The 12,354-nt window shown below is 51.6% G+C and overlaps 1 protein-coding gene across 2 annotated transcripts in view; it reads left to right on the forward strand.

Annotated features, from left to right (window-relative positions):
- The window catches only part of MYO5B (myosin VB), a 334,661-nt gene that overhangs the window by 294,849 nt on the left and 27,458 nt on the right, over positions 1 to 12,354 (forward strand). For both annotated transcript variants that reach the window (XM_025429624.3, XM_049111936.1), the window contains exons 25-29: positions 299 to 418; positions 2,480 to 2,620; positions 5,895 to 5,960; positions 9,943 to 10,182; positions 11,177 to 11,277. In XM_025429624.3, the coding sequence (XP_025285409.1) occupies positions 299 to 418; positions 2,480 to 2,620; positions 5,895 to 5,960; positions 9,943 to 10,182; positions 11,177 to 11,277 (668 nt within the window). The remainder of the gene's footprint in view (positions 1 to 298; positions 419 to 2,479; positions 2,621 to 5,894; positions 5,961 to 9,942; positions 10,183 to 11,176; positions 11,278 to 12,354) is intronic.

The following is a 12,354-nucleotide window of genomic DNA, read 5'->3' on the forward strand; positions in this document are numbered from 1 at the left end:
GACATTGGCCAAAGTGTTAGGAATTTGGGTCTCATTAGGAAACTCATTAGGGAACTCAGTCCTGCTGTGGAGTTCCCTTCTCATTGTCCTTCTGTTGGACAGATGACAGTAAGAACTGTGTCAGTGAAGTTTTTGTGAGAATAACTCCATTTATCCCTTGTTCCCAGAAACAATGACACCTGTTCTTGTTGACAAATGAGGCAGACGGCCCAATTCTAGGATCTACTGACCTTTGGAAGGGAGTATTTCCCATTAACCTTAGTTCATGATGAGGACTCACATTTTTCTCCTTCAACAGCAAACCCCAGGCCACAGGCGGAACCCATCAAACCAAAGTAGCTTGGAATCTGACTCCAACTACCCCTCCATCTCCACATCCGAGGTGGGAGACACGGAGGATGCCCTCCAACAGGTAGAGGTGAGTAAGGCAGGCTCCCGGCTGCTGCCTGTGCTCCCAAGAGGGAGTGGAGCTACTTGAGGTTTACCAGCCGTGTAGAGACATCCTCTACTGGTTGGCAGTGATCAGTGTGCCCAGGGGCTGCTTCCTCACAAAGGGGTCACGTGGACTGCAGTGGACTCACAATAGCTGGGAGTCAACAGTTATTGTGCAAAGTATATATTACTGTTCACCTTGCCTCCTATCCAGAAAGAGAAGAAGAAGATAGATCACTGGTGCTCACTCTTATAAAATTGAGAACCTATTGTAGAGAGGTAAAACGAGTGGCTTGAGAAGGAACAGCTTCGGGGAGCCTGGGGGGCTCAGTCAATCGGTCCTACTTGTGATTTTGGCTCAGGTCATGATCTCAGGGCATTGAGATGGAGCGCTGACTCCAGCTCCACTCTGGGCATGGGGTCTACTTAGATTCTCTCTCTCTCGCTCACTCTCTCTCTCTCCTCGCCTCTCCCTCTGCTCCTCCCTCTCTCTCTCATTAAAAAAAAAGGAACGGCAGTCACTAAAATAGAAATTATCATTCCCATTTAGTATCACAGCACATATAGAGTATCCATAAATATGCAAGAAGATTTTTTTTTCCCTGAGAAGCTGGATTAAACTCAGCAATTATTTGGAATATATGGAACCACAAATGTCTGCTGCATGACTATATCTTTGTCTCTAAATACTGTACTACACAGTGGACTTTGTAACCTGTGTGTGGTTTTGCCAAAGGTCCACGGACATAATCTTTCCTCTGGCATTTGAGAAGAGGAAAATCACAAGCAGATAAAACCTCATGAAGCACAGGAGAGACACAGAGGAGAGACAGTCATAAAAACAAATGTGCTTTGACACGTCTTTGTGGCAGACACTGTGGAGTGAGTCCTGGAGAAGTGGTCACCAAGCCAGAGGCTGCCCCTGCCCTCATGGGGCTTGCCTGGTACAGGGCTGGGCAATGATCAGGTGATGAGAAGAGTTTGTGATACAACCACAAACATTATTAAGTGTGAGAAGTATGATGGGAGGGCCACAGTAAAGATGGGGAAGGACAGAAAAGGAGGTGTTTGGGATCAGAAGGCGGTCTGCCATACAGGTCCGTGTGGCCTGCTGCTGGCCTCGAGCACCCAGGAAGTGCCTCACACCTGCTGGCTTAAGGCCTTTGGTTTTATCATTGTAACCCCTTCCATCTGGGTCCCGGAGGTTCAAGGCTGAAGCCACTTCAGCCCCAGACATGCCACCGACACGTATCTGTGGCCCTTTCTGCACAGATCTAAGCACTTCCATCTGTGGACCTCATTCTCCAAGGAGGCCAAGGCTGGTTCTTGAGATTAGGGCAGCCAGCATGGTGCTGGCTACGAGGAACACTCGTGAAGTGCTAACCGAACCAAGTTATGTTGCCACCCATGTCTATGCACATACTTTAAAAGTCCACATAGATATGCTTGTGTAGATACACACATTCACACATGCACACCTACACACAACGGGACTCAGGGCAAACCCAGGCACGAGTCCGGAGGGAGAGGTCTGGGAAACTGATGCTCTAAGATCTGTGGAATACACGGGTTCTGTGGCAGGCAAGTGCTCGTTCTGTTTCAACGTGCAATGGAGTGATGTTTAATAGCAGTTTGTGGGGATTGTAACCATGTGGAGTCTTCGTCGCGAAGCGTCAAAGCCCGAGGTGTACAATTGCTCTGGTAGAAGACCACTTCCATAAGCGAGCTCTTTTAAATTCCAAATAAAATGGCTGAGTCTTTATCTATTCTTGGAATGTAGGAGTGGTTGTCTTAAGTGGCTCTCACAGGAATATAAATGGCCAAGACTCAGATGTTATCTAGACAGAAAATGAGCCTGGAGTGCCAACTTCACAATGAGAACAGAGGGTTGGTTGGCACTGGCTTTGCCTCTGGGGCGTAGACCAATGTCTGGGCGGAGAGAGAAGACAGGCAGCTGATAGCAAGGCAGGCTGTGAGCTGCTGCATGTCCCTTAAGGCACGGATGCTTCTGAAAACCCCTTCCTGGCTTTCTGTGTTCCCCCTGAAGGACGTTGGCCTGGAAAAGGCGGCCATGGACATGATGGTCTTCCTGAAGCTGCAGAAGAGGGTGCGGGAGCTTGAGCAGGAGAGGAAGAAACTGCAGGTGCAGCTGGAGAAGAGGGAGCAGCAGGACAGCAGGAGAGTCCAGGTGCGTGCCGGGGCTGCGAGCCTGCAGAGCAGCCCCAGGGTGCTGGTAGTGGACACCTCGGCACATTCCTCCCGGGGCTCCCACGACAGGCTGTGACCCCTGGGGTTAGGCGGGGGCTGGGTTTCAGAGAAAAGCTGCTCTTCATGTTGGTGTCCTGTCGAGTCTTCTCAGCCTACAGAAGCCCCCACACCACCCCAGGTGGCCGGTGGGGAGGCTATCCCAAGCACCCCCAGGGCAAGGGATTTCCAGATAGTAAGCCAGGGACAAGCCTATGGCACTGCCACCTGTCGCAAAGAGGATGGGATATGCGATTCAAGTATAAATCTAAGTCAAATATCAGTGAAGAAGGGCGCTTGCCCCTTCCTTGGAAGCTGGCACGGGCTTGAGTTTAGCTCCACCAGGTAGGGTGGACCGGGCATGCGGTCGCTCACCCTTCCATCCCATGATTTCTACCTGGCCTCAGCCCTGATGGCTACCAGAATCTTGGGTCTCCTTAGCATCTCTGGACAATCTCTGTCTCTGTAAGGGACCTGCTCAGCACTCTGCTAGGGCCAGGCCCAGAGTCCGTATTCAGCATGTTTATGAAATGAGAGGAAATAAAAATGTCAGAAAACTCCCTAGTTTTCATTGAGAAATGACCCAGGCTGGGAAGACCAGGAGCAATACAGGTTAAAAATAGAGGCATGTGCCGCATCGGGTACCAACTGGTGCTGTTGGAATGGACAGTGCCCACGGCCGTTGGCAGAGATAAGGACGTCAGAGCCACGTGCTGTATTTGGGAGGTACAAGGACCACGTCTAACGGGGCAGGAAGCCAATTCTCACGTGGGTCATGACATCGGCTGACCTCATGGTGGGTTTGTCAAGGCCTTCGCTCTGTGACCAGGCCTGGTTTGCCTGTCATGGGTTCCACCCCCTTCCCACTGCCTCTGCCTCTACTCACCGATTCCTGTCAGTAACACCTGGCTTCCCTCTGCCTTCAACTGTGGTGTAGACTGTGGTCTGTGTTGCTAGAATATTCTTGGTGGTTCTCCTGAACACTAGGTGGGGAGGTAAGTCTCGTTGGTGGACTTAAGTCTTGCAGGTGGATTAGATTCAGAGCAGAGAGTGAAAGGTTTAGGTTTACAAAAGGCTTGGCCCGTTAGAAGAAAAGCTGCCCTGCCAGGCGAGCACAGAACAAATGTACCAAATGCCACGTCGAAGACACCAAACAGCACCTGACAGAGAAGTCCCCAGCCCACCCAGCTACCACTGCATGTTCACTCTTTAGGGTTCCCACCAGAGAATTGCTGAATGATCTTGAAATCTTGGCTCTGTTCTTTGTTTAATATTAAAGGGAAAAAAAACTATCCCTTTCTTTAAAAATAATCGCTGATCAAGAGTTATAACTATGGGCTTGCCCCCAGGCCTCAATGTATATTTAAGAAAAATCTTGTTTTTGACAGAGTTTCATAAGAAAGGCAAGAGTGGGGCAGGATATGGAAGGTGTGGAAACCCTCTAGCAGCGTCCTGAAACTAAGCTTGCAGAGATCCCATTGTTGGATCTGCCCTTGGTCCCAAGAGACATCCTGAGCCACCTGGGTCTTTGCTCTGGAGAGACGAGACCTGGGGTCTCAGTGATACGGAGAAGCCATCATGGGAGGAGGAGGGCAGAGAAGTCTGTAGGATGTGCCATCAGCATGAGAGGGATAGCCAGGCTGTCCCTGTATTTAACTTCCTGTCCATCTAGCTCCCTTTCCCTGGGCCTGGCAAAGTCACCTTTGCCGCCAGGGTGGTTCCAGCTGGCTGCCCACTTGGCAATGTAACTGCCAGTCCACCTTAGGGTGGCCCCCAGCCTGTAGGTGATCTCTGCCCAGAACAAATGTACTGCACAGTTGTCTGTGGCCACGTGGCACGTCCACGCTCCTGGCTGGCCTCCCCCTGTGGCAGCAAGTAAAGAGCTGACTGGGACTGCTGCTGGTGCCAGAGGGAGGGCAGAGACAGGGACCTGGGCGGCAGCTTATAGGGCAGCAAGCCGTGTGGTCAGTGCAGCTGCCCTGAATCTGGGAGTGTCTGCGGGAGGCATCCCCTGACGCCCCCGTCTCTACCTGGATACACTGGACCCACGCATAGCAAAGTGGCTTTGCCTTGGATGGAAGATTGTAGACGCTGTAGATGATCTAATGAAGCGCAGTCAGGTTTTAGCTCCAAAACCCATGTTCTTCAAGGACCGTCACCCACAGATTGAAATCACCCCAAGCACCCCATCTATGAAGGTTTTCCTGCCCCTTCTTACTGACATTTGAAGTCCAGTAGCTGCCACATAGTTACAGGAGTCCTTGGTTCCCTGAATCCTGATGGGCTAGTGTGACAGCTGTTGCCGTCCACATCCCTCGGTGCTTACTGTCAGACAGTGGTCGCCGAGCACCATGGGCCAGCTGCCGGACTCTCCTCTGTAGGGTGACACTGAGGGAGCAGCTGGGAAAACACAATATACGTGTGCACACACATCCCCAAAAACCTAAAAATAACTAATGTCCTCAATAACGTGATTAGAGATTGACCTTCTTAATAAGTACACAGTGTTAGGAGCTAGTTTCCTCAGCTGCTGAAACAAAGTCCCACAAACGGGATGACTCAGACAACAAATTTATCCTCTCATTGGGGAGAGAATGAGAAACTTAAATTTTGGTTTAAGGTTTCAGCAGAACCGTGCTCCCTTAAAGCTTTTGGGGAATCTATTCCATGCGTCTCTCTGAGTGTCTGGTGTTGCTGGAAGACCCCTGACGTGGCTCCACATGACTCCAGTCTCAGCCTCCATTTTCACGTGGCATTCCTCTGTGTGTGTGCCTGTGTGTGTGTGCAAGAGAACTCTCTTCTTGCAAGGGTACCATTAGGGCCTGTCCTAATGACTCCTCGTGATTGGGTTTGATCTGCCAAGACCCCATTTTAAATTTGGTTACGTTCACAGGTACCGAGGAGTTAGGATTCCAACATCTCTTTTGTGGGGACATAATTCAACCCCCAACACAGTGTGTACATATTCGTATGCACAAGATCATATGGATAAAGTTAGGGAGTGAGGGCAGGCAGGCAGGAGGGGTTATTCATGGAGAGCTTCCTGGTGGCCAGAGCAGTGAGCTGTGTTTTGGGGGTGGGAGGGAAGTGGACACAGGAAGTGGGGAGTGCAGGCACTTGCACAAGAGCGAAACAAGCATGTGGCCTGTGGTTGGAAATACTCCCGTGGAGCAGCTGCCTCTAGTCCGGGCTCATCCTCTGACCCTCTGTCTATGCAGGTGGAACAAGCAAAGAATGACCTAGATGTGGACCAGGATGCAGATCTGGCCTACAATAGTCTGAAGGTAAGACGGTTGGTGGGCAAGTTCCTTGAACTCCCCGCATTCCCACCGTGGAGGATGGATGACGGAGTCTGTTCACAAGTGGAGCTGTCAACACATGATACCCCCTTAGTTTCTTCATCTTTGGGATGAGGACACAGCATGTGCTCACTCCAGGGCACTGGAATCTATCCACTAAGAGACACAGCTAGGTGTCCCACGATTTGGTTCAACTTTGGTACCAAGTACCTAGAGAGCACACAGACACCCTGCTAGGGTCTCGGGCCCACAAGACTGTCACCACTTCAGATGCCAGTCATATTGGTGGGTCCCAGGTCACCCACACTTCTGTCCAACTTGGCTACAAGTTGGGAATTCCCATAACCCCCTCCTCCAGTCTAATGTTAGAACCCAGCAGAGCATTTTTATTGACTGTTATTGATTTATTATAAAGGTTGCAACTGAGCAATAGCCAGAGGGAAGAAAGGGGAAGGGGGCCCTGAGACTGCACACCTCTCCAGGAACGCACTCTCCCTGCACCTCCACGTGTTCATCAACCTCAAGTCCTTTGAAGCCCCTGCTTAGGGTTTTATGGAGATTCCATTACACAGGCACCAGCGATACAATCGTTGGCCATTGATGTTTAGCTAAACCTCCAGCCCTCCTCTTCCCCTTTCGGGGAGTTGGTGAAAGGGGCTGTAAGCTCCAGTGCTCTGATCTCAGGTAGCTGGCCCCCATTCTCTTCCCCATAAACCAGGTGGGGCTGAAGGGGCTTGTGAAGACTTAAGATCCCTATTGGGAGGAAATGCCAAGGGTTTAGAACTCCTGAGGTGTGAATCCAGCCCTGGGCCCAAATATAACAAAAGACATTCCTCTGACTTCTATCACTAAGAGTTAGAGGAGTTTGTGAAGCTCTACACCGGGAACTGGGGCCAGAACCAAATATGTATTTGTTCTGATGTCACCTGCATCTTAACCTATGTGATACGGTTTCACTTCCGGTAACATGTGGCCAGTGGGGGACGAATCCACTTTCAACAATGATCTAGATCTGCACGGAGAGATGTAAGGCAGAGGGATGTCCCCACGTGCCCAGTGCTGGCTCAGTGAGAGCTGGCGAGGTCACAGGGTGGAAGGCCTCAGGCTCCAGGGCAAGCAGGCCCACATTGACTGCAGTGAGGAGCACCAGGCCCGGGGCCAGGAAGGGTGCACGGAAAAGGGGCATCGGGGCACTCCTACTGCCTGCTCCCATTCCCGGGCACCTGTGCATCCAGCCTGCCGGGCCCGTGTGGTTCCACTTGTGGGACCACAGATAATTCTGGGAGCAGCTGCATTGCCCCAGGAGAACAGCCCTGAATCCTGCCTGCGGCTTTTTGAACCACTAGAGCCACAGAAGTGGGTGCCTCATGAGGGTTCTCCTTTCTGAATTATTGACTAGACTTATTTTTTTCATGTGATACTTAAAAGCTTCAAAACTCCATGGGAGAGGGGGGTGGGTGGGTGGGTGGTAGGGACCTTCCTCATAGCATTCTTCAGCTGCCGACCCTGAGCAAGTCATTAGGCTGATGGTCTAGCCCAGCAGGTCTCCAAGAGGGGTCTAAGGCCGGCATTGCTGCAGATGCACTGGAAATGCAAATTCTCAGCCTTGGCCCAGACCTGCCGTGTCACAGTCTGTTTTTAGTTGCCTTCTCGAGGTTTCTGTTACCCCTTCAACCTTGAGAACCACTGCTCTGGTCTGGGGGCAAAGTGCCGCCTCCAGGTCTCCCACCATTAAATCCAGTCAAAAGCTCCCCCTGCATCCAGCTGCCTCCTGGGAGGATGCTGCATGCTGTCCCGCAGGCCATTCCCACAGGCTACGTCGTCTCCTCCAGTGCCAGCATGGGGCTGGCACACACTTGTCCCAAGGTCCTGAAGCTCCGTAATGGCTCTGCGCCCTTGGGCCAGGGCTCTCAGGTTTCAAGACCCGGTTTCCCCCATTGTCTCCGGTGAAGCCTGACTTCACTTGTGCTCCTTGTCACAGAAGCTGGCCTGGGAGACCCCGCTGTGGAGGCTGGTGCCGTGCTTCTAACTTAGACCCTGACCATGAGGGAGGTGATGAAAACGGGGCATTTGGACCAGAAGCCTGGGCAACCTGTATAGTCAGTGGGCCTTTGCTTTCTGGGCAGGGAGAGCGGGAACTTGCTGTGCCCACCCAAAGCGTGGACCCTGCCTGCGCAGGAAAGATCTAAGCAGGTGACGAGTCTACACACGGGGCTGCTAGGCTGTCTTCTCTAACCCGACCCTTCCCAAACTGCATTTGACAAACCTGCCCCCAAGTACAGGGTGAGATGAGGCTCCCCCGGGAGGACCCCTCAATGTGTAGTGATTTTTGCTGAAACTGAATTCCCTGACTGGAATTTTATCAATGGGTGGGATCCTTCTCTAGTGCACGGAGGTGCAGAGGCACAGCGTTGGGGTATTGGGCTGCAGGCTCAGGCGTGTGCCCTGGAGGTAGGCGGCGGGGGCGGGGGTGGTGCTCAGGGCCCTCACACCTGCACAGGCTGCACAGGATGCTCAAATGCTTGAGGAGGGCCAGACTTATGCAGTGGGGTCAGAAGGTGGGACTCCTGGACCGGGCGTGGGGAGCCCGGGGCACTCGTCCCAATAGAACCTCTGAATTCATGTGTGCCTTCTCTGCTCCATCCTCAGTGTCCTCGCTCAGAAAACAAAGACGGTGTTTATTTTTTATTTATTTTTTCCTACTTTTATTTAAATTCAGTTTGCCAATATACAACCCCCAGTGCTCATCTCATCGTGTGAGATTATTTACATGGTCTCCCAGTTTTGTGGTCCTGTGGCTTCTGTGATAAATGTGCAACCAGTCCCCACTTATCCACCTTGTAGGGTGGTTTTTTTGGGGGGGGGGGGGCGGTGGGTGGAGGGTGGATTTTGAATCCCGTATATTGCAAGGCCCTAAGAGCATTATATATAAGATTATCAAACTTTACATGGTCTCCCTTTGTCAAACACAAAGTTAGATATCATACCCAGATAACTTAAAATACATTCTAAAGTTGAATCTCAGGGCTCCTGGGGAGCCCAGTTGGTTGAGCATCTGCTTTTCACTCAGGTCATGATCTCAGGGTCCAGGGAATTGTTGACTAGACTTATTTTTCTCATGTGATACTTAAAAGCTTTCAAAACTCCACGGGAGAGGGGGGTGGGTGGGTGGGTGGTAGGGACCTTCCTCATAGCATTCTTCAGCTGCCGACCCTGAGCAAGTCATTAGGCTGATGGTCTAGCCCAGCTAATTACCCAGGGGGTAATAAATTTATATAAACTTATCAACTAGTCTGCTGCTTTCTCTCCCTCAACCTCTCCACTCATAAATAAATATAAAAAAAAAGTTGGACTTTAATGGTATTTTTGAGTCTGTACGCAGGCAGTTTTTCTCCTGCTGGCACTTGCAGCTGGTGTCTTTCTATGTGACCAGAACAACAAGAGCGTGTTCCTGGCATCCCCCAAAATCTTGGTCCACACAGTGCTCCTTAGAATAGGGGTGGGAGGGGTGCTCTCTAGAGAAGTAAGTTCAGGACATCCTGCAGTCCTTGTGCTCTCTTGGAAAGTCACAAAGTACATTCATGTATTAAGGTTTTAGAAAGTCTGGAGTTAAAATGTGTTGTTTAAAATTAACCTGGCGTTTGCACAGGATGGGTTTCATGGCTGGATACACTCGAAATACGCACACTATTGATCGCCTCAGGACTTCGGGGCCTGCTCTCATAGAGGCCTCAAGTGAAGTGCTTCACACCAACAATAGGGCTGTGGGTTCAAGTCCAGTTTTAACTATGGGCTTCTTGCCAGCCAGAACTTTTGCTGTTGCTGTTACTCTTACAATGAGAAGGTTGCTCTTAGCTTAATGGGAGGGCAGGGTGGGTTGATTCAGGAGGGTGCGGGGGGAAGGCTCCTGGGGCGAGAACCCCAGGTCCAAGGAGCCATGGAGTGTGCGGCTTGGGCTGTCTTCCAGAGGCAGGAGCTAGAGTCAGAGAACAAGAAGCTGAAGAACGACCTGAACGAGTTGAGGAAAGCCGTGGCTGACCAAGCCACACAGGACAACTCCTCCCACTGCTCCCCAGACGGCTATAGCCTGCTGCTGAACCAGCTCAAGCTGGCCAACGAGGAGCTTGAGGTTCGCAAGGAGGAGGTGCTCATCCTGAGGACACAGATTGTCAGTGCTGACCAGCGCCGACTCACTGGCAGGAGCACGGTAACCACACGGAACGGAGCGCTGGGCTGTGAGGGGGTGACACCGGGCGGTAGATGTGCTATTTTGTTGATGTATCTTCTTTACCCCTGAGAACCTTAAACCTAAAAGGGTAGCCACTCTTGCTCTAGGGCCTCCCATTAAGACAAGGCAAGATATTTGCCAGCCTCTCACCATGACCCTTCATGGCAGACTTTACTGCCAAGTTTCTGGAATCTTCTGAAGTTACTCAATATGAATGTGTTCAAAGAGAACAAAGGACAGAATTAGAAACAAGGGCCATGGCCTGAGCAGTCCCTTTGGCCTGGTTTTTCACCCCATGTTTTGTGCCTTGCTGTTTACTTCTATTCTCAGGTAGAGAGTCTTTCCTCTCAGCCCTCCCAGGGTGGCAAGGCCGGCTTAGCATTTGTTCCTAGTATTTTCACCTTCTGGGACAGATTGGGGAGTGGGAGGGAGGGCACAGAGGCCACCCGGGTCACTCTGGTAATGGCCAGGAATGGTGTGGGGGGATAAGACAGTCATGGGTGTGGGGGATCCATGCTGGGACAGATTATCACCCTGTCCTTCAGATTTGGGGCACTGCCACCTCCAGAGACACTGTCACTGTCCTCTTCCCTCTCACTACCCCACACTTGGGGCCTTTTGCAGCCAAGCCTTGTCATTCTGTGCCTGTGAAAGTCCCCTTCCTGCTTGGGTTTAATTGTTACTATTTGAGGTCATCCTAGGCCTTTGTTTTTCCCTAAAACCTTGGCAGAAGGTTGTTTGTTTTTAAGTAGTCTTGTCCAGCATGGAGCCCAAGGTGGGACTTCAACTCGCCACCCTGAGATCAAGACCTGAGCTGCCATCAAGAGTCAAACCCTGAACTGACTGGGCCGCCCTGGGCCCACCCCCACTCCCTCACCTCCTGCAAAAGCTTGTTTCCATATAAAGTCTATCAAGTCCTTTCATGACAGTTGTTGATGTTGCAAGAGTTTAATTTTAATCTGGGACCTTCTAGGAGCCAAGCATTAATGCGAGAACAAGCTGGCCTAACAGTGAAAAGCACGTGGACCAGGAAGATGCCATTGAGGCTTATCATGGGGTCTGCCAGACAAACAGGTAAGCACCACCTGCCAGTAAGTGTGCCTGGAGGAGGTGACGGGAAGGGGTCTGGCCCAGGCTCACGTGTGACGTTTGCTGTCTGACCAGGCCCCTTGCTCAGCATCAGGGGCTCCTTGTGACAGGAGGTAAATGAAAAGAGGCAGGCTCAGTGAATCCACATCCCTAGGAAACCCCTTGTTAGCTTCAGCAACACTCCAGTAACACAGCTGGAGCCTCCAGAATGCAGATCTCCCCGGGAGCGTTGATGGGCAGCAGGAAGGACAGGTGAGAGTGGCTGGTGTCACTGAAAGGGAAGCCAGACCTGATGAGCCCCATGACCCGGGGCAGGGGTCTACTGCTGCTCTTTGCTTTACTACCTCCTGTACTCCACACAGCTGGTGGGCCTGGAGCCTAGCATTTCAGAGATGGAAGCCAAGCGAGGCGCCCCAGAGGTCGGATGGGAGAATGCAACTACTGCTATATTGGCTACAATGAGGTTTCCCTGGATTTTAGTGAACTGACCACCTCTAGACCCTCAAGGATGAGCTCCCCAGGTTAAGGTGGGAGCGCTTGACTGAGGCAGGTGGCAGGGCCTGGGTAAGACCCCTGGCTAGTATGGCAGAGTGCCTGCAGATGTGCACTCTGAAGTCCACACTCTGACCAGCTTATTAGTGGCTCCTTCATAACTGCTCAGTGCCTCAGTTTCCTCCTCTGAACTGGGGACTGTCCCAGAAGTGCACCTCCCAGGTGGTGAGGGAGAAGTCCAGGTGGGTTAGTCCATGTGATGCACTTAGAATGCTGACTGCTGTTACTGATATTGTTGCCTCTCTGGCCCCGTGGGTCCTCGTAAGAGCAGCACCTCCCCTGAACGTGATCCTCAGTCACTAAGCATTTGTGCAGCATTGCCACAAACCACAAGCACATCCAGAAGATGTCAGGAGGTGGCGCTGGGAAGGCAGCGTGACATTGGCAAGAACAGCACAGAGTGACGTTGCAAACTTAGTGCTGTGGTTTCTAGGTCTCCCAAGCTGGCCCCTGCTTCTGCAGATAGGGAAACTGAGGCCCAGAAGGGGTGAGCTGCTCTGGCACGTAGCC

Source organism: Canis lupus, chromosome 7 (genome assembly GCF_003254725.2).
Source record: "Canis lupus dingo isolate Sandy chromosome 7, ASM325472v2, whole genome shotgun sequence".
Taxonomy (NCBI): domain Eukaryota; kingdom Metazoa; phylum Chordata; class Mammalia; order Carnivora; family Canidae; genus Canis; species Canis lupus.